Source organism: Gopherus flavomarginatus, chromosome 22, assembly GCF_025201925.1.
Source record: "Gopherus flavomarginatus isolate rGopFla2 chromosome 22, rGopFla2.mat.asm, whole genome shotgun sequence".
In the NCBI taxonomy this organism is placed as follows: domain Eukaryota; kingdom Metazoa; phylum Chordata; order Testudines; family Testudinidae; genus Gopherus; species Gopherus flavomarginatus.
In genome coordinates, this window is record NC_066638.1 from 10,184,300 (window position 1) to 10,206,945 (window position 22,646).

Below are 22,646 nucleotides of genomic sequence, written 5' to 3' on the forward strand. Positions count from 1 at the left end.
CTTTTGGAAAGAGAGCTAAATGGAACTGATCCCCCTCAGGAGAGGTCTGTCTTACAAAGTTGTATTTATCGGGATGTGGCGTGAGCAAGCCACAGGGCTGCTGATGGTATCATTTGTGAGATTCATTGCACTGACATTAGCAAAACTGCTGTGTAACTTCCTACCCCGGATAGTCTCCTGTCAGTGTGTTTGCACATCTGAAATACAGAAGGGAGCTAGAAGTGAGCATGTGACACAAGTCATGCACAAATGGTCACCTCTCTTTGCAGTGAATTTGAGTGAGCGTGGACGTGCTAAATATTAGTGAATGCATATGATCCATAATAAACTGCAATATCATAATGTGTAATTTTGGCCCATAAGCATGTGAAGAGAGAGATCTGCAGGATTGTGAAAATGTCTTCTGTGACAGGAAAAACTTGCACACTCACCCCATTCACCTTTTAACAGACCCACTTACTGGCGCCCAAAGGGCCTGATCCTGAGAGGCGTGGACCGCCTGCACTCTTGTTCCTTTCAGAGGACCATACTAAGTTCAGAAAAATATTCTCTCACCTTCTGACAGAGGCCCATTGGTGCCAATGGGCAAAGGGTTCCCTGTTCTTTACAAGCTGTCCCAGACCTGACAAACTCAGTACACCTAATACACCACTTTCATGGTATTTATCCATGAGGGGTAGCATGTGAGGTCTCTACTGAAATCTTGTAGTTTATCAATACTCATAATCATTGTGAGATATGTGTATGGGTAATATTTAAGGAATAATGTAACTATATTGAGAATTATGCTTTATGGTGTTAGAGTAAAAGTTAGTCACTAGGGAATCACTTGTCTCAGTGAAGGGCCCATTAAGGTGGGAGGGAATTGTCACTCTTTCCTGGTTAACCAGTGACATCATGCAAGGTTCAATTGTCTACCCTGGCCCTGTTCCAGAAGAGTCAATGGAAAGCCGTCAAAGACAATGACGAACAACTGAAACCACTTGGAGATAAAAAGGAACATTATAGCAGACATAGGATTGCGCTGTTTGTGAATAAAGACACAAGCCTGGTTCAATATATATGAGAGTAGAGAGACCCGCTCTGGATCCATTCACTGAGGAGACATTTTCTGGAGCGAGAGGTGTTCCATGAAAGTGTGGATCCTGGTTCCTGTGAGGCCAGTCAGCAACACAACAGACTGAACTTTGGGGAGGAAAACCTACTTTATTAGATAAGAAAGGCAACTATTAATAAAGTGTAGGCCCTAGTTTGTGTATTATGTAGGGCTGTAGATTATTTGCAGTCAACTCACGCAATTAACTCAAAAAATGTACTTGCAATTAAAAATATTAATCGTGATTAATCACAGTTTTAATCACACCGTTAAACAATAGATTCTTCTTCGAGTGCTTGCTCATATCCATTCCAGTTAGGTGTGCGCGCGCCGCGTGCACGTTCGTCAGAGACTTTTTACCCTAGCAACACTCGGTGGGCCAGCAGGTCGCCCCCTGGAGTGGCGCCGGCATGGCGCCTGATATATACCCCTGCTGGCCCGCCCGCTCCTCAGTTCCTTCTTACCGCCCGTGTCGGTCGTTGGAACTGTGGAGCACGCCTAGCCGTTCTCCACCTCCCTAGCGTTTCACTCTTCTGTAGTTTAGTGTATATAGTTTAGTTATTATAGTGTTAGTTGTAGTTATAAAGTTAAGTAAGTATAGTGTAAATAGTTATACTGAGGATCGGGGGTTCGCCCCTTTTTCCTCCCCGCGGTGTCGGGGCCCATGCCCGGTTCACCCGGCTTTAAGCCTTGTGCGGCCTGTCATCGGCCGATGCCAACAGGAGACCCGCACGACTCCTGTCTGAGGTGCCTAGGCGAGTCCCACCTTGTGGACAAGTGTCGGATCTGCAAGGCGTTCAAGCCCCGAACTAAGAAGGAGCGGGACAGTCGCCTGAAGCAGATCCTGATGGAGGCAGCGCTGACTCCCCCACCGTCGGCACCGACTCCGGCACCGGGACCAAGTGTCGCCTCCGCTCCGGACCGCCCGGCGCCGACGAGGGCTCCAACTTCCCGCTCGGCACCGGCCCGGCACCTTAGCCGGCACCGCTCCCTCTCCCCGAGGAGCAAAAAGCACAGGGCTCCTGCGGTGCCTGCAACTGCACCACAGTCAGAGCGTGCTTCAAAATCTGACCGCCCGACACAGTTATCTGCCGCGGCACCGAGCGTCGCCGCAGTCGACTCCGGCCCCTCAGAGGCAGTTGAGTCCGGTACCATTCAGCTCCCCAGTGAGGACAGGGGTCGAGCTCGTCGCGCCCTCCACGCCGGAGGCCTTCTCAGCGGCACGCGACATCATTGCATTGACAGAGCCTGAGCTGCCCCAACCCCCGGCACCGCCGGTGCGGGTTATACAATCGCTGGGCAAGCCCGCCATGGTACGGCCGCATTCGCCAGGTACTACCGAGCAGCGGTCCCGATCTAAATCGAGGGACCACTCACAGCGTCGCCGCTCGAGATCTAGACGCCGCTCACAGTCCCGGGACCGCTACCTGCGGCACCGATCGTACTCGCGGCACCGTTCGAGATCCAGGTCGCCGTCGTACTACTCTCGGCACCGGTCTAGATCGCGGTACCGACGTTCATACCGCAGCCGATCCAGGCACGGCAGTGGCCGGCACCGGTTGACCTCCCGGCACCGAGCTGGTAGCAGGTCCCGATCTAGATCACGGTACCGCCATGACTCCCGGTATCGTTCACCGGCACCGCGCAGCGACGTCGGGATGCGCAGAGGCCTGCCACAGTCATCGGCGGCTCCTCCCTGGCCTTCGAGGCACTCGTCTACTTCGTCCCATATGGACAGCGCCTCTTATGGGGGTTCAGATGTGCACACCCGCACGGACCAGGGTCCACCTCAGTGGTCCTTTTGGACGCCCTGGGCATACCACCAAGCCCAGGGCGAACCTTCGGGACAAGCTCGCTCCAACCCACCGGAGCGTCATGCACCAGAGGCCACACTCAGTCGGCCCCCCCCTCAGGTACGGAGGAAGACCCCACAGACACCATGGGGCAGCAGGATTCCCGGGAAACGGAGGCCCCTCTGGAGGAGGCTTCAGTGCAAGAACCGCTTCTCCCTGGGGTGTCTTCGTCCTCGTCCCCGGATGAGGCGGTAGCGGGCACATCTTCATCAGGGCCCCCGCCGATCAATCTCCGGGCACATCAGGACCTGTTGAGGCGAGTGGCCCAAAACATAAACCTTCCCGTAGAGGAAGTCCCGGAAGTAGAGGACCCGGTAGTAAGCATCCTCTCTGCGGAGGCACCGACCAGGGTAGCCCTCCCCTTCATTAAGTCGATCCAGGCAAAGGCGGATACCATCTGGCAGTCTCCGGCCTCCATTCCACCCACTGCCCGCGGCGTGGAAAGGAAGTATATGGTACCATCCAAGGGGTACGAGTACCTCTACGTACACCCCGCTCCCTGCTCCTTGGTGGTACAGTCAGTCAATGACCGGGAACGCCACGGCCAACAGGCTCCTGCTCCAAAATCCAGGGAAGCCAGACGCATGGACTTGCTGGGACGTAAAATTTATTCTGCTGGAGGCCCTCAGCTCCGTGTGGCGAACCAGCAGGCCCTCCTGAGCCGTTACAGCCACAACACCTGGGAGGCTGTCGGCAAATTTGCAGAGCTGCTCCCTCAGGACTCACGCCAGGAATTTTCATCTCTCCTGGAAGAGGGCAGGAGGGTCGCCAGAACCTCGCTACAGGCGTCATTAGATGCCGCAGATTCAGCAGCAAGGACTCCGGCGTCTGGCGTAGCCATGCGCCGTATATCGTGGCTGCAGTCTTCTGGACTACCGCCGGAGCTGCAATACACGATCCAGGACCTGCCATTCGACCAGCAGGGCCTCTTCTCTGAGAAGACGGATCCCAGGCTACAGAGCCTAAAGGATAACCGGGTCATCATGCGTTCTCTGGGAATGCACACGCCCCAGACTCAGAGAAGGCCATTCCGCCCCTACCATCAGCGCACTTACCCCCCGCCTCGCCCCAGACAAGACTTCAACCGGAGGCGAGGCCGGCCAAGTCGCAGACGACAGTCAGGTCCTCAAAGGGGTAACACTTCCGGGTCCGAAAAGCCACCGCAGGGACCCAAGGCAAACTTTTGAAGGTGCGCCCGAGAGCAGCTTACCAATCCCTTCCCTGGATCCACTTCATTTCCTCAACCGCCTCCGCCACTTCCTACCGGCGTGGTCCCAGCTGACTTCGGATTGTTGGGTCCTGAGCACGGTGCAGTTTGGTTACCATCTTCAGTTTGTTTCTCCACCCCCCTCCCATCCTCCCTCCTCGTCCCTCTTCAGGGACCCCTCTCACGAGCAACTTATCGTCCAGGAGGTTCACAAGCTCCTGTCCACTGGGGCTATAGAGGAAGTACCAAGGGAGCTAAGGGGCAAGGGGTTTTATTCCCGGTACTTCTTAATCCCCAAATCAAAAGGGGGCCTACGACCCATCCTGGACCTGCGAGGCCTGAACAAATTCATCAAAAAGTCCAAGTTCCGCATGGTAACATTAGGAACCATCATTCCTTCCCTGGATTCAGGAGATTGGTACGCTGCTCTCGACATGAAGGATGCGTACTTCCACATTGCGATCTTCCCCCCGCACAGACGGTATCTCCGCTTTGTGGTGAGTCAGGACCACTACCAGTTCACGGTCCTCCCCTTTGGGCTCTCCTCGGCCCCCCGGGTGTTCACCAAAAGAATGGCGGTCGTCGCTGCTGCCCTGCGACGTCGTTGTATCCATGTCTTCCCTTACCTCGACGACTGGCTCATCCGAGGCACGTCGGAAGAGCAGGTGACCGGACACATCGCCATCATCACGGGGCTGTTTGCGAGCCTAGGCCTGACCATCAATCCGGACAAGTCCACTCTGGTGCCTACGTGGAGCATAGAAGTCATAGGGGCAGTGCTGGACTCCAACTTCGCGACGGCCAGCCTCCCCCGGCACCGATTCCAAGCCATAGTGTCCATGGTCACAAGCCTGCGAGCCTTCCCGACCACATCTGCTCGAACGTGCCTCGCTCTCCTGGGGCACATGGCAGCATGCACCTTCGTCACCAGACACGCAAGACTCCGCATGCGCCCGTTGCAGACCTGGCTAGCGTCGGTCTATCGACCACACAGGGATGCCATAGACACAATTGTAACGATTCCACCGAATGTTCTAGGCTCCCTAGGCTGGTGGACAATGCCCTCCCAAGTGTGTGCGGGCCTCCTGTTTCACGCCCCACAGCCCTCAGCGTCCCTGACAACGGATGCATCATCGCTGGGCTGGGGGGCGCACCTGGGGACCCTGCGTACACAGGGCCTGTGGTCACAGAGAGAGTTAACTCTTCACATCAATGTGCGGGAGCTACGGGCCATTCGCCTAGCATGCCAGACATTCCAACGCCATTTGCACGGTCGTTGTGTTGCGGTATTCACGGACAACACAACGGCCATGTATTACATCAACAAGCAGGGCGGGACCCGGTCCTCCCCGCTGTGTCAGGAGGCAATACGTCTGTGGGACTTTTGCATAGCCCACTCTATTCATCTAGTGGCCTCCTTTCTCCCGGGAGTGCGGAACACCCTGGCGGATCACCTGAGCAGATCCTTCCTGTCCCACGAATGGTCCATCCGTCCGGACGTCCTCTATGTCATTTTCCGGAGGTGGGGGTTTCCCCAGATAGACCTGTTCGCCTCCAGATCGAACAGGAAATGCCACGTGTTCTGCTCTCTGCAGGGCCGCTCCCCGGGCTCCCTGTCGGACGCGTTTCTCATACCTTGGACGGGTTGCCTTTGCTACGCCTTCCCACCCTTCCCTCTCGTCCATCGAGTACTGATCAAGGTCCGGAGAGACAAGGCCCACCTCATCCTGATCGCTCCGGCGTGGCCGCGGCAGCCTTGGTACACCATGCTGCTCGATCTCTCCCTGGCAAATCCGATTGCACTACCTCTTTGGCCGGACCTGATCACACAGGACTTCGGCAGGATGCGCCATCCGGATCTACAATCCCTCCATCTGTCTGCATGGCTCCTGGCTGGTTAAGCCAATCCGAGTTGCGCTGTTCCGATGCAGTACAACAAGTGTTGTTGGGCAGCAGGAAGCCTTCCACGCGTTCAACCTATCTGGCGAAATGGAAACGCTTCTGCTGCTGGTGCAGTCAGCACAACCACGATCCACTCACCGTACTAGTCCCCACCATCTTGGACTACGTGTGGTCTCTCAAGCAGCACGGCTTGGCGATCTCCTCTCTACGCGTCCACCTCGCGGCTATATCCACCTTCCACCCAGGCGAGGCTGGCAAGTCCGTCTTTTCTCACCCAATGGTGTCAAGATTTATCAAGGGCCTGGAGTGGCTCTACCCCCAGGTCAGACGGCCTACCCCTACTTGGGACCTGAACCTGGTTCTAACCAGGCTCATGGCGCCCCCCTTCGAGCCCTTAGCCACATGCTCGCTGCTGTACCTATCCTGGAAGGTGGCCTTCCTAGTCGCTATTACATCGGCCCGGCGAGTCTCGGAGCTTCGGGCTCTGACCGTGGACCCTCCGTACACGGTGTTCCATAAGAACAAGGTACAGCTGCGACCGCACCCGGTGTTCCTCCCTAAGGTCGTTTCCGCCTTCCATATTAACCAAGACATCTTCCTGCCAGTCTTTTACCCAAAGCCGCATTCATCCCGAAGAGAGCAACAGCTCCACTCCTTGGATGTCCGAAGAGCTCTCGCGTTCTACATTGAGAGAACAAAACCCTTCCGGTGTTCACCACAATTGTTTGTGGCAGTAGCAGAACGCATGAGAGGCATGGCAATCTCCTCCCAGCGTATCGCATCCTGGGTCACGTCCTGCATCAGGACATGTTACGACTTGGCCAGTGTGCCAACGGGACCCCTGACCGCCCATTCTACCAGGGCTCAGGCTTCATCGGCCGCGTTTTTGGCTCATGTCCCCATACAGGAAATCTGCCGTGCGGCCACATGGTCTTCTGTGCACACCTTTGCATCACACTATGCGCTGGTACAGCAAGCTAGAGACGATGCCGCCTTTGGCGCAGCGGTTTTGCAGTCCGCAACGTCTCACTCCGACCTCACCGCCTAGGTAAGGCTTGGGAATCACCTAACTGGAATGGATATGAGCAAGCACTCGAAGAAGAAAAGACGGTTACTCAGCTTTGTAACTGTTGTTCTTCGAGATGTGTTGCTCATATCCATTCCACACCCGCCCTCCTTCCCCACTGTCGGAGTAGCCGGCAAGAAGGAACTGAGGAGCGGGCGGGCCAGCAGGGGTATATATCAGGCGCCATGCCGGCGCCACTCCAGGGGGCGACCTGCTGGCCCACCGAGTGTTGCTAGGGTAAAAAGTCTCCGACGAACGTGCACGCGGCGCGCGCACACCTAACTGGAATGGATATGAGCAACACATCTCGAAGAACAACAGTTACAAAGGTGAGTAACCGTCTTATACCAATTGAAATTTATTAAATATTTTGGATGCTTTTCTGCGTTTTCATATATTGTTTTCTGAGTTGTAATTGAAATCAAAGTGTATATTTTTTATTACAAATATTTGCTCTGTAAAAATGGTAGTAGTATTTTTCAGTTCACCTCATACAAGTACTATGGTGCAATCTCTGTTGTGAAAGTGCAACTTACAAATATAGATTTTTGTTTTGTTACATAACTGCACCCCAAAAACAATGTAAAACTTCCGAGCCTACAAGTCCACTCAGTCCTACTTCTTGTTCAGCCAATCACTAAGACAAACAAGTTTGTTTACATTTACAGGAGATAATGCTGCCCTGTTCTTATTTACAATGTCACCTGACAGTGAGAACAGGTGTTCTCATGGAACTGTTGTAGTCGGCATTGCAAGATATTTATGTGCCAGATGCGCTGAAGATTCATATGTCCCTTCATGCTTCAACTGCCATTCCAGGAGACATGCATCCATGCTGATGACGGGTTCTGCTCGTTAACAGTTCAAAGCAGAGGGGACGGATGCAGGTTCATTTTCATTATCTGAGTCAGATGCCACCAGCAGAAGGTTGATTTTCTTTTTTGGTGATTCGGGTTCCGTAGTTTCCACATTGGAGTGCTGCACTTTTAAGACTTCTGAAAGCATGCTCCATACCTCATCCCTCTCAGATTTTGGAAAGCACTTCAGATTCTTAAACCTTAGGTTGAGTGCTGTAGCTATTTTGGAAATCTCACGCTGGTACCTTCTTTGCATTTTGTCAAATCTGCAGTGAAAGTGTTCTTAAAAGAACATATGCTGGGTCATCATCCGAGACTGCTATAACATGAAACATATGGCAGAATGCAGGTTAAACAGAGCAGGGGACATACAGTTCTCCCCCAAGGAGTTCCGTCACAAATATAATTAACGCTTTTTTTTTTTAACGAGTGTCATCAGCATGGCAGCATATCCTCTGGAAAGGTGACTAAAGCATGAAGGGGCAAACAAATGTTTAGCATATCTGGTACGTAAATACCTTGCAATGACGGCTACAAAAGTACCATGCAAAACACCTGTTCTCGCTTTCTGGTGACATTGTAAATAAGAAGAGGGCAGCATTACCTCCTGTAAGTGTAAACAAACTTGTTTGTCTTAGCAATTTGGCTGAACAAGAAGTAGGACTGAGTGGACTTTGTTTTATTTTTGAATGCAGTTTTTTGTACATAATTCCACATTTGTAAGTTCAACTTTCATGATAAAGAGATCACACTACACTACTTCTATTAGGTCAATTGAAAAATAAAATTTTTTTTTACAGTGCAAATACTTATAATAAAAAATAAATATAAAGTGAACATTGTACACCGTGTGTTGTAATTGAAATCAATATATTAGAAAATGTAGAAAACATCCAAAAATATTTAAATAAATGGTATTTTATTATTGTTTAACAGTGCAATTAATCGTGATTAATGTTTTTAATTGCTTGACAGCCATAGTATTATGATTTCATTTTATATTGTAACCTTTTTGTTTCCATTACTCTCTGGTTTCTAGTGGAGTCTCTATTCTTTCCTAAACCTGTGCTTTCATGGGAGTGGTAAACTGGGATAGCCAGCTCCTTTGAGGACAGAGGATCTGAGATTCCTGTGAGTAGCCAGCATCAGGGGCTGGGTATCACAGGCGAATGCTTCAAGAGGACTGAGGTGCTCCTTTTGTTCACCTGCGAGGTAAAGACAGGCTGACAGAGCCCAGAGGGGAGTGCTTGAGTGGTTGACAGGCTGGTGATGTTAGGGAGTTGACACCCAGCTACCACAGGCAAGCCTCCTTCTCGCTTAGAGGCTGGGTGCAGGAGGTGTAAATAGGTGATTCAGTCACGGGTATCCTGAACACTGTCACACTCTCACCCTGTCCAACGGAGATACAATCCACTGTGTAAATAAGACCTACATGCATATGGGCAGCATATCATTTGGATTCTCCTAATCGGGCTTCACAAATCAGCATCCCATTACTGGTCATGTGCCTTAACTAATGCTTTCATTTGGCGGCTGGTGTTGTGCCGTGAGTGCTCACTGCACAATTTCCCCATAGAAAACCACAGTTTCCTTTTATGCTGAAACTCCCAAAATACATCCAAGTGACATAGCTACTACTGGGGGTTCTTATGCTGGTGTCCGTGCTGGGGAGAGCACTAGATCAGAAGCTCCCTTGCAAACTATGGGAGAGTAGCCATCTGGAGCTTTGGAGATGCTGAGGCTGCTCTTTCGCACCAAACCAAGGATCCAGGAGGCAAGTGTAGTGGTCTCTTTATCAGCTCTGTTTTCAGTATCGTGTTTTCTGTTTCATAGGATTAAAGGCCGGAAGTCAGTGACTTGCAAGACTCTAGAGCTGGCCAGGCTGCATTTAATTTACTGTATTATGTATTCTCTTTTGAAAGGGCCTTTCTGTGATAAAGGCCATGGCGTCCTCTCCTGAGGACTCGCTTCTCTGTACTGGCAGAGTTTGGGAGTGGCTTGGAACATGAGCATGATTGAAGCAACAGTGAAACAAAAAGATGCCTCAGATTATGGTCCTCTATGCATGAAAGCAGGATGCAGAAAACGTAACGCTAAATAACCTCTAGTTCTCGCCACCTGTTACCAACGTTCAAACTCAAATATATCAACTATCAAGGTTATAAAACACACGTGGTCTTTTGCCACTTTTGTTTCTAAAACTCTTTCTATAAAGGAGAGAGAGAGAGAAGTCAGAGTGCATTATGAACTGTATCTGTGGGAAGAGACAACAAATATCCTGAGACTCTTGCAGTACAAACTGTTCTAGGCTTGACTAAGGGATCTGCTTAGTACTAAAGCAGCCCCAAGATGTTTCAGTTCAAAAGAAACTCAGTCTCCTCCTCTCAGACTTGCAGTAACTTCCTGGTTTCAAACCTGACTGACTGGGTGAGGAGGAGTATTGCGGGAACAGCAGCAAATCCTAATCTCTCACTCACACGGGGGATCTATATAAATGACTTCTCCTGAATTTGTAGAGGGCTGCAAAATATTCTACTTAGAGTTGCCAGTTTTGGTTGGAGCTATTCCTGGAGATCTCATCACTTGACATAATCTTTAATTGAAGATTAGTCTTTAATTTCTGGAGACTCCCGGGCAATCCTGGCGGGTTGGCAACCCTAATTCCGCTGCAGTCCCATGACAATGCAGCCTGTCTCTTATGTGAGGTAGTGTGCATAGTTCGCAGGGGCACCACTCTACTAAGGGAGACTTGGTTTAAAAGAAGTGTACCCAGCTGAACACATTGCTCAAGGAACGTGGTCAGAGCAAAGGATTAGGGTATCGTGAGAAGAATTGTACAAGAGCTGTTCCATCACCAGCGTGCATGACTGTCACCTCTGCATCTTTCCTTATTTGTAAATGGGGGACAATGTTTGTTCATGCTTGGCTATTGTGAGGCTTTGAAGCACCTAATGGAAGTTAGTGAAAGGCTCTGGCGGCGATTGTTTTTCTTCAGCTGTGAATGGCAACTCTTGGCCAGGGCATAGAATTTGCGCCATCATGGCAGAGGGTGGGCCGGTCAGTCTCTTCCCTGTGAGTACGTCTGCACTTCAAGGATATCTACTTGTGCTGGGTCGGTGAGCAGTAGTGTGTGGAAAATAGCGTGGTGACAATGGCACAGGTGGCGGGAGAAGCTAGGGAACTCAGCCTTCCTACTTCTGTGCCAAGAAGCTGTAGTAATGGGGTCATGTGGGGGAGAGGTGAAAACAAGGCCCCCACACCCTGTATTCAGCTTCTTCCCAGGCTTAGAATGTCTCCTTTATTCAAATGTTGGTGAAGTTCCACCAGGGCTTATTTTTTCTCGTATCCCCTTCGCAGCCATTACTTATTTTCAGATTTTTTGACAGTAATGCTTTTTATGGGTGCAGAGTTGGGGAGGTTTCTCCTTTCGACCCGTGGTCAGAGGACCTTGGAACTGTAACTCCAATTATCCAAAATGCTGGGCCACAAGCTCCCTCACTCCACCCCCCCACCCTGTGAAACTACCTAACCGCATCAAGAGAAAGCAGAAGTAGCATTCGAGTGTCTCTTTAAAAAACACATGTGGCCACACTACAGGAGGCTCCACCTAATCTGCAGCTTGAGAATTGAGCCCCACAAAGGGAAATGCATCACATCTGGGGGATTTTTTTTTTTATTTAAACTTCAGCTCAGCCTCTCAAAGCTGGCTGAAAAAGCACCCAGCTGCGATAGTGAATCTAGATGTACATGAGTTAACCTCTTGGAGATACAACAGGCTTTGGGATCTAATCTCTAACCTTCCAAAAATCAGGCTCTTCAAATGTAACTGTCTTGTCTGAAATCTGTCTGCCAGTGTTTCTGTGGGGGCAGAGCAGAAGGAACAGCTTTTGAAGCAGGGCATGGTTAAACCTTCTTCAAACAGTTACACACACACATACACTCTCTCAACAAAAGAAGGCTGCCTAGAACTCCACGAGCATCAGGTTAAAAGGCAATTGGATGAGTACTTCTCATGTCACCCTTTGAGATGAAATGCAATAGCTGGGCTGGAAACAGACCACGACACAGGGGCTGGACCTACTCTCTTCCTGCAAGATGTGATGCCCTGTTTACTTGTCTGCATTCCTATTAGCTGGTTTAGGAGCCCTGATTCCCACTCAGATGAAAACGCATTTCTCAGCTAGTAAGAGCTGAGCAGGAGTCGAGATCCCAATTTCTGTCATTACCCTGAATATCAAATCAGTGTAACTCTACCAAAGCAGAGAGCTGCTGTGGAGTTACACCATGTGTGGCTGAGAGCAGAACTTGGCCCTGCCCCTGGGCAACCAGCTCCTTTAAGGGAAAGTAGAATCAGCCCCGCCTGTGCCATAATTAGCTGTCCCCCAGCCTAAGAGGGGGACTAACTATGGCATGGGTGAGGCTGGCCCCATTTTCCTTTAAAGAGGCCAGTCGCCCAGTGCAGACCTAGGAACTAAACTCTTTCCCCATAGCTGCAGTGATCCTGTGACCTTTGGAGGCACGCAGAATTCACTTCTGATGTTCACTCCCCTCTCCCACCTGCTGTGCAAACAAGTCTGTAAAGAACTCTTAAATCTACTGGACCCTTCTTTCCTGGCAGTATCAACATAGCTCTGAATTGCCTCTTGGAAGGGATGTTACTGGGGGCACTGTCTTGTGACTTTGTAAATAGCTTGCCTGCTTCTATTAAACAAATACATGAGGAAAATGTTAACCATCACAGACCTTTTGTACTGACATTCATTTGCTGTTCCACAGGCAAAATCGGACATATCTTGGATAGAGAAAGACGCTGTAGACTTAGCAGATAAGGTAAGAGAGCCCGTTGCAAACACATGGCTTGAGGAGACTTGTCTTTTAATTCACACTTTGTCGTATGACAAGATTCTCTGACCGTTTATTAAAGTATAGGATTTGAGTTGTGAATCATTCTCTCCAACACCTGTGCTAGCTTTGCACACCATTAACACTGTCTGAACTGTACTTGTGAACTTCAGCAAAATTGGACACACAAGCAGGTGTTGGCAATGTGCACAAGTACCTCTCTGAAAGGTCTTTTATGGTACATGTCTACTGGCCAAATCACAGAGCTGCTAATATGGAAGGCAGACAGACATGAGTCACTCACTCATGTGACCTCATGATCATGTCTTCAGCCTCCTCCAGCCCCTCCCATGTTGTAGTCATCAACTGTTGTACTCTTACTTTGTCTTTTGGGCACAAGGCACCATTTTGTGTGATTGTTAAGGCACTCTGCCCATCTCTGCCTCTGTGTTATGTATTATTCTCCAATAAGCTAGTTGCCCTGGGAGGGAAGAAGATTGCATTTGTATCCATGCTAACACTTTAGCATAGGGTGCCCAGACAGCAAATGTGAAAAATCGGGATGGGGGTGGGGGATAATAGGCACCTATATAAGACAAAGGCCCAAATATTTGGACTGGCCCTATAAAATCAGGACATCTGGTCACCCTAGTTTAGCAGCAACTGTTCACATTCAGTTCTTGAGCAGCGCGATGGCTACTGTGTCCACCAGAAATAACTGACCCAACGCAACCCTTAGTCATTCTTGACACTCTCTTTATAATTACCTAGCTCCTCGATCTAGTAGACCTCTTTACGAAGGAGGTCAGTGTCATTAACTTCATTTTACAGATGTTGAGTGCAAACTCTGGCCTTGATTCCTGCTCACACTCTGGCCCTAGCAGAATAAAGTAGTGTAAATCCGGCACCTAGACTTTACTCCTGACGGCTACTGGACTGTGGCACGGTATACCTAGCTATTGCCCTTTGCTCGGAATCTTTCCTACTGAACCTGCTGTCCTGCACCCCAGCTCCTCTACCTGGTATATCTTTTTGGGGCAGAGCCCATCTTGGTCTGACTCACTTCTACAGCATGTAGCACAATGGGGCCCTCATCCCTGACTGGTGTTAACGCAACGTAAATAACAGTCATTTCCTACTTTCATTATCAGTTACCAAAGAGCGTGGTTTGTGGATGGTGAGGAGGAGAAAGGTCAGATGTCATCATAGGCTCAAACTAAAATCCCAGCTCCAAACACCCCCAGCGCCTGAGGGTATTTCCAGAAGTGAATGGAGATGGGCTAATGTCTTATTGCAAGCAAGGCTAGTTTTAAAGCAAAAAAACCAGAGAAACGTAACTGGAGGGAATAACTCCATGCTCACTTAGCCCAGCATGCGGGACTATGAAAAGGGTACATAGAGAAGAGGGAGTGGGAAAGGAGGCTGGTGGGTTGTTTTTTAAATCGGAACAATCGCTCCCACCCTGTAAGTGAACTTGGACAATGATGGGACAAAAGGGCTACTCTGTCTGCCACAACACTCTGTTAACCTCTATTCTGTCTCTGTTTGCAGCTCCTTGAGCTGTGACCTCTGCAGAACCATGGCTTGTTGGTTACTTATAATCTCCATAGATGCCTTAGAAATATCATAGATAAGATTTCAGGAAGTGATTAGGCAAAGCCACCTCCCCTATGATAGAAGGCATCGTCTTGGCTGTGCAAGAGTTGTACGTGTGGAAATCTAAGGACCAAATTTATCTCTGAATTCAGTGTGGTTATGTGCCCTAGGGGAGTAACTCCCAGGATCGATCTGATACTAAATTCTCTTCTCCGTGCTCAGTCAGAGGGGCAAAGATGCATTTGCAGATCTTCTAGGCAGTATCGCTGTTCAGGCTCTTCTGAATGTGGGGCTTTTATCTCTTGTTCAAAATGTAAATAACTCCTCAAAATATTCCCCCTTTGTGGGACTTCCCACATAAACTCAGACTACCTAGAGTAGACCCTGCGAGGTCTAGCGCAGAGAGAGAGAGAGAGTCTTCTCTGAATAGAGAGGAGTCAGATCTGAGAGAGAGTGTGAGGTGCTGAGAGTGGGAGTGTTAACCTGCTTAGCTGTGCAAGTCAGAGACTGCTGCCTTCACTGCTCATCTGCCAGTGTGGCTTTAACCACCTGCAGCTCCTCCAGCCTGCGACTCTTAAAACCTGTCTCAAGTCCTCCATGGAGCAGTGTGTATTCCAGCAGCCTGCCATGCTCCCGTAGAGCCCCTGGTAACTGGGGATGTGCCATGCTGAACGGGATGGACCATGGAGAGGGACCCCAAGCTTCCTCGCATCTGTGCCTTTCTCACACTGTGGCTGCACAGGAAACACCGAGCGAAACCCTGCAGCCTGCAACTGCCTTCCCCTGGCCAGCTCTCCAGCTCGGTTAGTACTGCAGCTAGCTTGCTGGAGGACGCTCTGGCTTCAGCCTGTGTTTGTAACTGCTCAGTTCAACAGGACTAATGTTGGTTGGGTTAACAATTGCTGCAATTTGGGGGTGCAGCCTTCTGGGTCTTCCCTCTTTCCTGCAGGGTAACTTTGGCTTAATCGCATTGGAGAAGGAAAGTTCCTTCACCCAGGTATAAAGCCGGTTAATGCTATGATCACTGTGGTGATAATGCACTTATCATCTGGCTGCCGCGATTGTTCCTACTGGCCAGTGTTGTGACTTGCTTATTATACCTGCTGCTTGTCTGGTTTGCAACTGAACAAGTTATGGAATCTGATCTTCTAACTAATGCTCTAAACAATCATGATGATGTCTTTCTTGCAGTAGTTTTGTAGGTTAATGGACTAGGCAGGCAAAAATATTTTAAAAACACCTTTTTTTTTTTATATACAGGAGCTGTTAGCTGAACTCTAAAGCTTCATCTCAAAATGTGATCAATTTCGGTCTCCTTGCAAATACCAATTTTTTTCCTAGTTCGTATATTCACTGAGCAGCTTTAGTTGCCAGACTATCTATGCAAATCTTTCACTGCCTGATAGCCTTGAGAGCACAAGTATAGCGGTGAAAACCCATCTAGAACTAGACAAATTGGGGCTTATTGTTGGCTAAATGTTCTGAAGTTCAGATCGTTTGTACAATTGTACTGTACCTCCTTTGGAAGAACTTGGAACAGCAGCTAATGGGTGTACATGGAACTGTTCCTACCATAGTGAGTCCCTCAGTTATAATGAAGGAATATAGAGGAGCATAAATGCCTTTGTGTAAAGGAAATATTCATTTAAAATGGATCTACCAGGCAGACAATATAACTTAGTAGTAAACTTAACCTAACCCAATCAGTGTCAATAGTTTTTCTCCTTGCTGTTTTCATGAACCCCCGTTTTTCTTTCTCTTCTCCAGTGGAGCCTAACTTTAATACTACTTCCTTGATGTTGAACTGGGTCTTTAAGCTGTCCTGAATTCTAGCTATTTCTTCATTCTTTTGTGTTAATTGGAACGCTGTTGGCCTTATCTTTTTCTTTTTTTCCTTATGAACAGCAAATTGTGCTGCTGAGGTCCAGAAAAGTGACTGTGGCCACAAAAATAGTGTGCTGGAAATTAAACTCTCTACAGCCTGACAAAATAGACTTGTCAGAACAGTGTGTGTTCAGCCCTAATACTTCTTGACTGCAGGCTTTCTCCAGTACTTTTCATGACATTCCCCAAATAGCTTGGTATTTCCGGGTCCTTTCTCAGGTTGGTTGGGTGTCATGCTTTAGCAACTGGGGGATATAGTGTCACGGGGGCCCCTTTTTCTGTTCAGTCCAAACCAGGTTGACAATGATGTAAAGCTGTTCCTAGAGAATGTTTTTTTCCATTGGCATGGGAAAGGAGTTGGTGATTCAATCCTTAGTGGACAGCTGCCAGCAATGTGAAAACCACAAACTCCGTTGACCATCTTATGGACAGTCTCTGCATAGAAGCTTAGGAGGAGTTATGGAGACAATACCTTTCTTGCCTCTAGTTTGCTCCCTCCAGAACAGGGATGAGACAGGCAAGAGAATGTTGGGGAAGTTAGTCCTGCTGCTACTCTTGCTGGACCTGTTGTATGGGTAAAGTCTTCGGTTGGTACCAGAATTCAGTGTCTGCTGTTGGTTTTGAGAGAACAGAGCTGCCAAATAATATGAAAACAAAGGCACTTCCTTGTCTAGAGAAAACAAAGCTCATGAGCTAAAAAGAAAAGGCTGCACTACTTCAGGTAGGCAACCACATCCTTGTGTGCATCTCCCCGCTTCCGGAGAACCTTTTCAGAGAGGGTGGAGGTAGCTCTGGTAAGGAAAGCAAGCCAGTGCCTAAACTACATGGCAGCTCCATCGTCTCGGGTGGTGGTTAAACTTGATTTAAATACTGTTCTATTTAAAACCTGTGCAAAAGTGGATTTTTACATAGGGTAGAATTGTTGTTTCTAAACCTTAGTCAAGATGTTAAGTCAACTAAAAAGTATTAAGAAGTCAGGGCCGCTTTTAAATCCAGTGTCTCTGAGCCCTGCTGCAAATTGGGCCTTCAGTGTGCTCCAGAACGTAATTCCCAGACCAGAGGTCCAGCTTGTTGAGTTTCCATATGCTGGAGAATCTCAGATGGAGCCATGCAAATACAGATTTTCTGGTTCACTGGCAATTCTGAAAAATCAAAAACAAATTTTAAAAAATGGAGAGTCAAATAATATATTTTTGTTTAGATTTTGAGAAATTTTAAACATTTTTGACATTTGTTAAAATTAATGGAAATTTTGAAACAGTAATTTCAAAATAAAATTGAATTTTTTTTTGTTTAGAAAATGTCAAAACAGTGTTTTGGAGGGCAGGCTTTGACATTTTTAAAGGCTTCTTTGACTGGAACAATTCTGAAAAATCATAAAATATTTTGGTGTTGCCAAATCTCCATTTATTTATTCTTTTTGATCCCCAAAAAGATGTTTTTAGTCAAGTTTTGCCCGGATCTAGTATTAGGTGCTTTGTTTATTTTTTAAAAAATGATAATTATGAAGTCATTTGACTATAAGGAAAATTCCTTCCTGTTCCCAAGGTAGTTAATGACTGGCTGCTTTGAAGCATGAATGCTTATGCCTCTCTTTGGAGATGTTCTGATTCATATAAATGTCTTGGGCTTTTTAAATTGAGCTAAACTCTTGGCCTCGGTCTTGTGGCAGGGAGTTCCACCAGGCATTTTGTTTGAGAGGTGGAGAGGGACGTGTTAAATGTTGTCCTTTTCAATGTCCTTTGTTGCCCTGTGTTGTGTCTTTTTTGAAAAAAAGGTAAATGGAAAGTAGTGACTTACCTTCCCTCCACCTTTCATTAGTCTCTGATCATGTCTGCTCTTGAGCTCGGCAAAAGAATGTATTTAAACAAACCATGTGTCAGATACAGACATTGGCTTCTCTATCTCCCAGAAGAGCTGAGGCTGTAAAAAAGCGTCCTTATGTGCTGAAGATGCACTAAGACTCCTGTGACAGAGCTACTCAGATTGCTGAGCAGATGGGGTTCTGTGTATCTGACTTGCCAGCCACGTCCTTGTTGTATGACAACAATGCCGTGTGTTGGGATTTTTAGTAGTATAAACATTGCCACTGTTGCTTTAAAAAAATTGCTTTCAAAACTCTTATGAAATGCAGTTCAAAGAAACTGAACTCTGTTCGTTGGCTAGAAGCAAAGGAATGTGGCGTTTGATAAGAGAGTGAAATATTTGTAAGGTACTAGGCTATTTGCTGAAGTCCTTCTAGTGATTTTGCTCTGGAAGTTGCAAGCAGGAAGTGCTTGTGTTTTGGGATCAGTTTTGGTTCCCAGGAGCTTGTAATTGTGCTTGAACAGATGAGGCTTTTCCTCCACTCTAGAAGTTAGTCTTCCTCGTCCATGTGTTTTTTATTTCAGGATGAAGGTATCGTGAAAGAAATTAACATCACACACCATGTGAAGGAAGGCTCTGAGAAGGCTGATCCTTCACAGTTTGAACTTCTCAAAGTTCTGGGCCAAGGCTCTTTTGGCAAAGTGAGTTTACTTCCTACTGTATCTTTTTTTATATCAGTTAAATCTATTTTGGGGCCAGGATGATGGGTGAAGTGCATGATTTCCACCAGCTTATAGCTGGAATAACAACTTGACTGAATTTCTTCTGAGACCGGATGCTGCTGCGGGTGCAGTCTGCTCCTAGAGGTCCACTCTTGCAGTCCTTGTGCGTGCAGTGCTCCAATGGGCTCTAATGTGAGCTCTGACAATGAAGAGGGTGGAAGGAGAGATCTTTGCTTATAAATGTAGTAGGGCTGTCAAGCGATTTTAAAAAAATCACAATCGCACTGTCAGTAATAGAATACAATTTATTTAAATATTTTTGCATATTTTCTACGTTTTCAAATATATTGATTTCAATTACAACACAGAATACAAAGTGTACAGTGCTCATTTGATAGTTATTTTTATTACAAGTATTTGCACTGTAAAATAAAAAAGAAATAGTATTTTTCAGTTCACCTATTACAAGTACTGTATGCAATTGCTTTATCATGAAAGTTGAACTTACAAATGTAGAATTATGTACAAAAAAACTGCATTCAAAAATAAACCAGTGTAAAATTTTAGAGCCTGCAAATCCACTCAGTCCTACTTCTTGTTCCGCCAATCACTCAGACAAACAAGTTCGTTTACATTTACAGGAGATAGTGCTGCCTGCTTCTTGTTTACAGCATCACCTGAAAGTGAGTACAGGCATTCTCATGGCACTGTTGGAGCTGGTGTCGCAAGATATTTACGTGCCAGATGTGCTAAAGATTCATATGTTCCTTCGTTCTTCAGCCACCAGTCCACGGGACATGTGTCCATGCTGATGACAGATTCTGCTTTATAACAATCCACATCAGTGTGGATCAAAGCACGTTCATTTTCGTTATCTGAGTCAGATGCCACCAGCAGAAGGTTGATTTTCTTTTTTGGTGGTTTGTTATTTAGTTTCCGCATCGGAGTGTTGCTCTTATAAGACTTCTGAAAGCATGCTCCACACCTCGTCCCTCTCAGATTTTGAAAGGCGCTTCAGATTCTTAAACCTTGGGTTGAGTGCTGTAGCTATTTTTAGAAATCTCACATTGGTACCTTCTTTGTGTTTTGTGAAATCTGCTGTGAAAGTGTTCTTAAAATGAACATCATGTGCTGGGTCATCATCTGAGACTCTTATAACATGAAATATATGGCAGAGTGCAGGTAAAATAGCAGGGGACATACAGTTCTCCCCCAAGGAGTTCAGTCACAAATTTAATTAACGCATTATTTTTTTTTTAACGAGGATCATCAGCATGGAAGTATGTCCTCTGGAATGGTGGCTGAAGCGAAGGGCCATATGAATGTTTAGTATATCTGGTACGTAAATACCTTGCAATGCCAGCCAGAAAAGTGCCATGCAAATGCCTGTTCTCACTTTCTGGTGACACTGTAAATAAGAAGAGAGCAGCATTATCTCCTGTAAATGTAAACAAACTTGTTTGTCTTGGCGATTGACTGAACAAGAAGTAAGACTGAGTGGACTTGTAGGCTCTGAAGTTTTACATTGTTTTGTTTTTGGGGTGCAGTTATGTAACAAAACAAAAGTCTACAGTTGTTAGTTGCACTTTCACGACAAAGATTGCACTACAGTACTTAAGTGAATTGAAAAATACTATTTCTTTTGTTTATCATTTTTTATAGTGCAAATATTTGTAATAAAAAATATACACTTATTTCAATCACAACGCAGAATACAACATGCATGAAAATGTAGAAAACATCCAAAATATTTAATAAATTTCAGTTGGTATTTTATTGTTTAACAGTGCAATTAAAACAGCGATTAGTCACGATTAATTTTTTTGAGTTAATTGCATGAGTTACCTACATTTTAGGGCTGTAGATTAATTGCAGTTATTTCACATGGCAAAGCAACATCCAGCTGCTCTCTGATTGGATCTCTAGCCATGTGACTGGATAAAGAGAATTTGGGGATTCTCTGTTACTCTCCCCACCCTCCTCTGATTACTCTGTATACGGGTGACTATCCAAGGCTTCCTCTCACTTGTACGCATGGTCTTTTTTTACCCTTTATGGAGGGGGAGGGAAGTGGCACCTAAACTCTCTTCTCTTTCAACCCATGAATAATCCATATCTAAAAACAATCTGCTGCATACAGTCTTGAGACTGGCCAGTATTGCATTGGTCAATAGCCCGGATATCTCCACGGGTCACTGAGGATCAGACTAAGATTGTGAGCTCTGTTTCTCCTGCTGCCAAGAGAAGTGGCCACTCTCTGATAATGAGGCCCCATTTCCCTGTCTGGATCCAGCCACTGTTGTATATGAGGACTTGGAAAGGAAGGGGAAGCTGCGAGGGATGGCATTAATCATCAATGCCTGGGAGTCAGTCTTGCTGCCAAATCCACTTGGGTGCTCCCTGCTTCTGATGTAGTCTGACACGGTACCAAGGCTGGATCCTTGGTTTTGGGGAGAGGCTTTTTTTTTTTCTTTTAATAGGTATTGCTTTCAGTTGTGATGGTTGGAGGAAAAAGGGTATGGTGAGCAGAGGCAGGAGTGCGCTAAGGGCAAGCTTGCTTTGGAGATGGGGAGCAGGAAGGGTGAAGCATCAAATATCCTCCCCAGGAGACTCTGGGAACCTGTAGGCTTTTGTTTGCAGAGCTCAAAGCAGTGAACTTGTTGATCCTGGAGTTGGCTGCTGTTTTGGAATCGCATGGGGGTTTATTTGCTAGTATGCAGTAAAATTCTATCCAGACGACTTTAGTAACAAGTTGATCTCTCCTCCTGTGTTTGCAGGTCTTTTTAGTAAGAAAAATCACCCCACCCGACAATGGCCATCTCTATGCCATGAAGGTCCTGAAGAAAGCAACCTTGAAAGGTGAGAAGGGCTTTGCCTGTGCTGATCCGCATCTGCATCCCCAAAATGGAATGAGAAGTTGTGCTGGGAAAACTCTGCACCATTCTGTAGTGATGCACCCATATCTCCCCACAGCTAGCTGCCTGAGCTGGGAGACAGTAATTCAACGCTGCTCCCAGAAAGAAGGTCTCTTCAGAGCGGGGAATGGGGAAATGTCTAGCTCCAGCGAGAGCTAGTGAAGCTGTTAGGCTGCAGGCAGAGCCCTATAGCTGGTGTCAGGGTCACAGTGCTGTTCCGAAGTGTTTGAACTGTGCATCTCTCTCCACAGTGCGCGATCGCGTACGGACAAAAATGGAAAGGGACATCTTAGCTGATGTGAACCATCCCTTTGTGGTGAAACTGCACTATGGTGAGTAAACAGCTAGCTTCAGGCCAGAGGAATGGCAGAGCCAGTGGGTAGCAACAACCCTGAATAGTTCCTAACAGTCCATGAGCACTACCCACTATGCACTACTGCAGGTGCAGCACATTGCCTGGGGGAGGTGTGCCCTAGGTGTCCAGCGACAGATTCTTGTTGAATGTGCTCAAAGCATTTTTCTCAAATACTGTCTGGAAGGGTTATGCCAATAGCAGTAATGTGGGAGGAGCCTTTATCTGTCAAGTAGCCCCTGTTTCCCTTTCTTCCTAGATTGTCCAGTTGTCTTTCTAAGCACAATCTCCCTCAAAATGAACTCTTCCTCTAATAGGATCTTGATCCCATGCCCTGCCTGGTTATTGAATAGGAAAATAGAATAACACAGGAGAAGAGGATGAATTTTAAACCCTTGGGCTTTGTGTGTTCAGTGCAGTTCTGTCTAAGCACAGAAGAGCAGGTGTAGCAGATGCACCAGAATTTGTTCCCTTTTTTAAAGCTTAGTTTTGTCTTTTCCACGCAGCCCCTTGGACCCGATCTCCCCTCCCTTCCATTCCCCACCCTC

The 22,646-nt window shown here is 47.3% G+C and overlaps 1 protein-coding gene across 3 annotated transcripts in view; it reads left to right on the plus strand.

Moving 5' to 3' along the window:
- The window catches only part of RPS6KA1 (ribosomal protein S6 kinase A1), a 71,136-nt gene that overhangs the window by 35,648 nt on the left and 12,842 nt on the right, over window positions 1–22,646 (plus strand). Inside the window, exons 1-4 of one of the 3 annotated variants that reach the window (XM_050932012.1) lie at window positions 9,636–9,755; window positions 18,694–18,810; window positions 21,609–21,690; window positions 21,998–22,078. In XM_050932012.1, coding sequence (XP_050787969.1) covers window positions 9,714–9,755; window positions 18,694–18,810; window positions 21,609–21,690; window positions 21,998–22,078 — 322 coding nt within the window. In that variant the 5' untranslated portion in view covers window positions 9,636–9,713. Of the gene's footprint in view, window positions 1–9,635; window positions 9,756–14,703; window positions 15,223–18,693; window positions 18,811–21,608; window positions 21,691–21,997; window positions 22,079–22,646 lie in introns of those variants that run through there. The other 2 variants (XM_050932010.1, XM_050932011.1) reach the window with 2 other exon arrangements.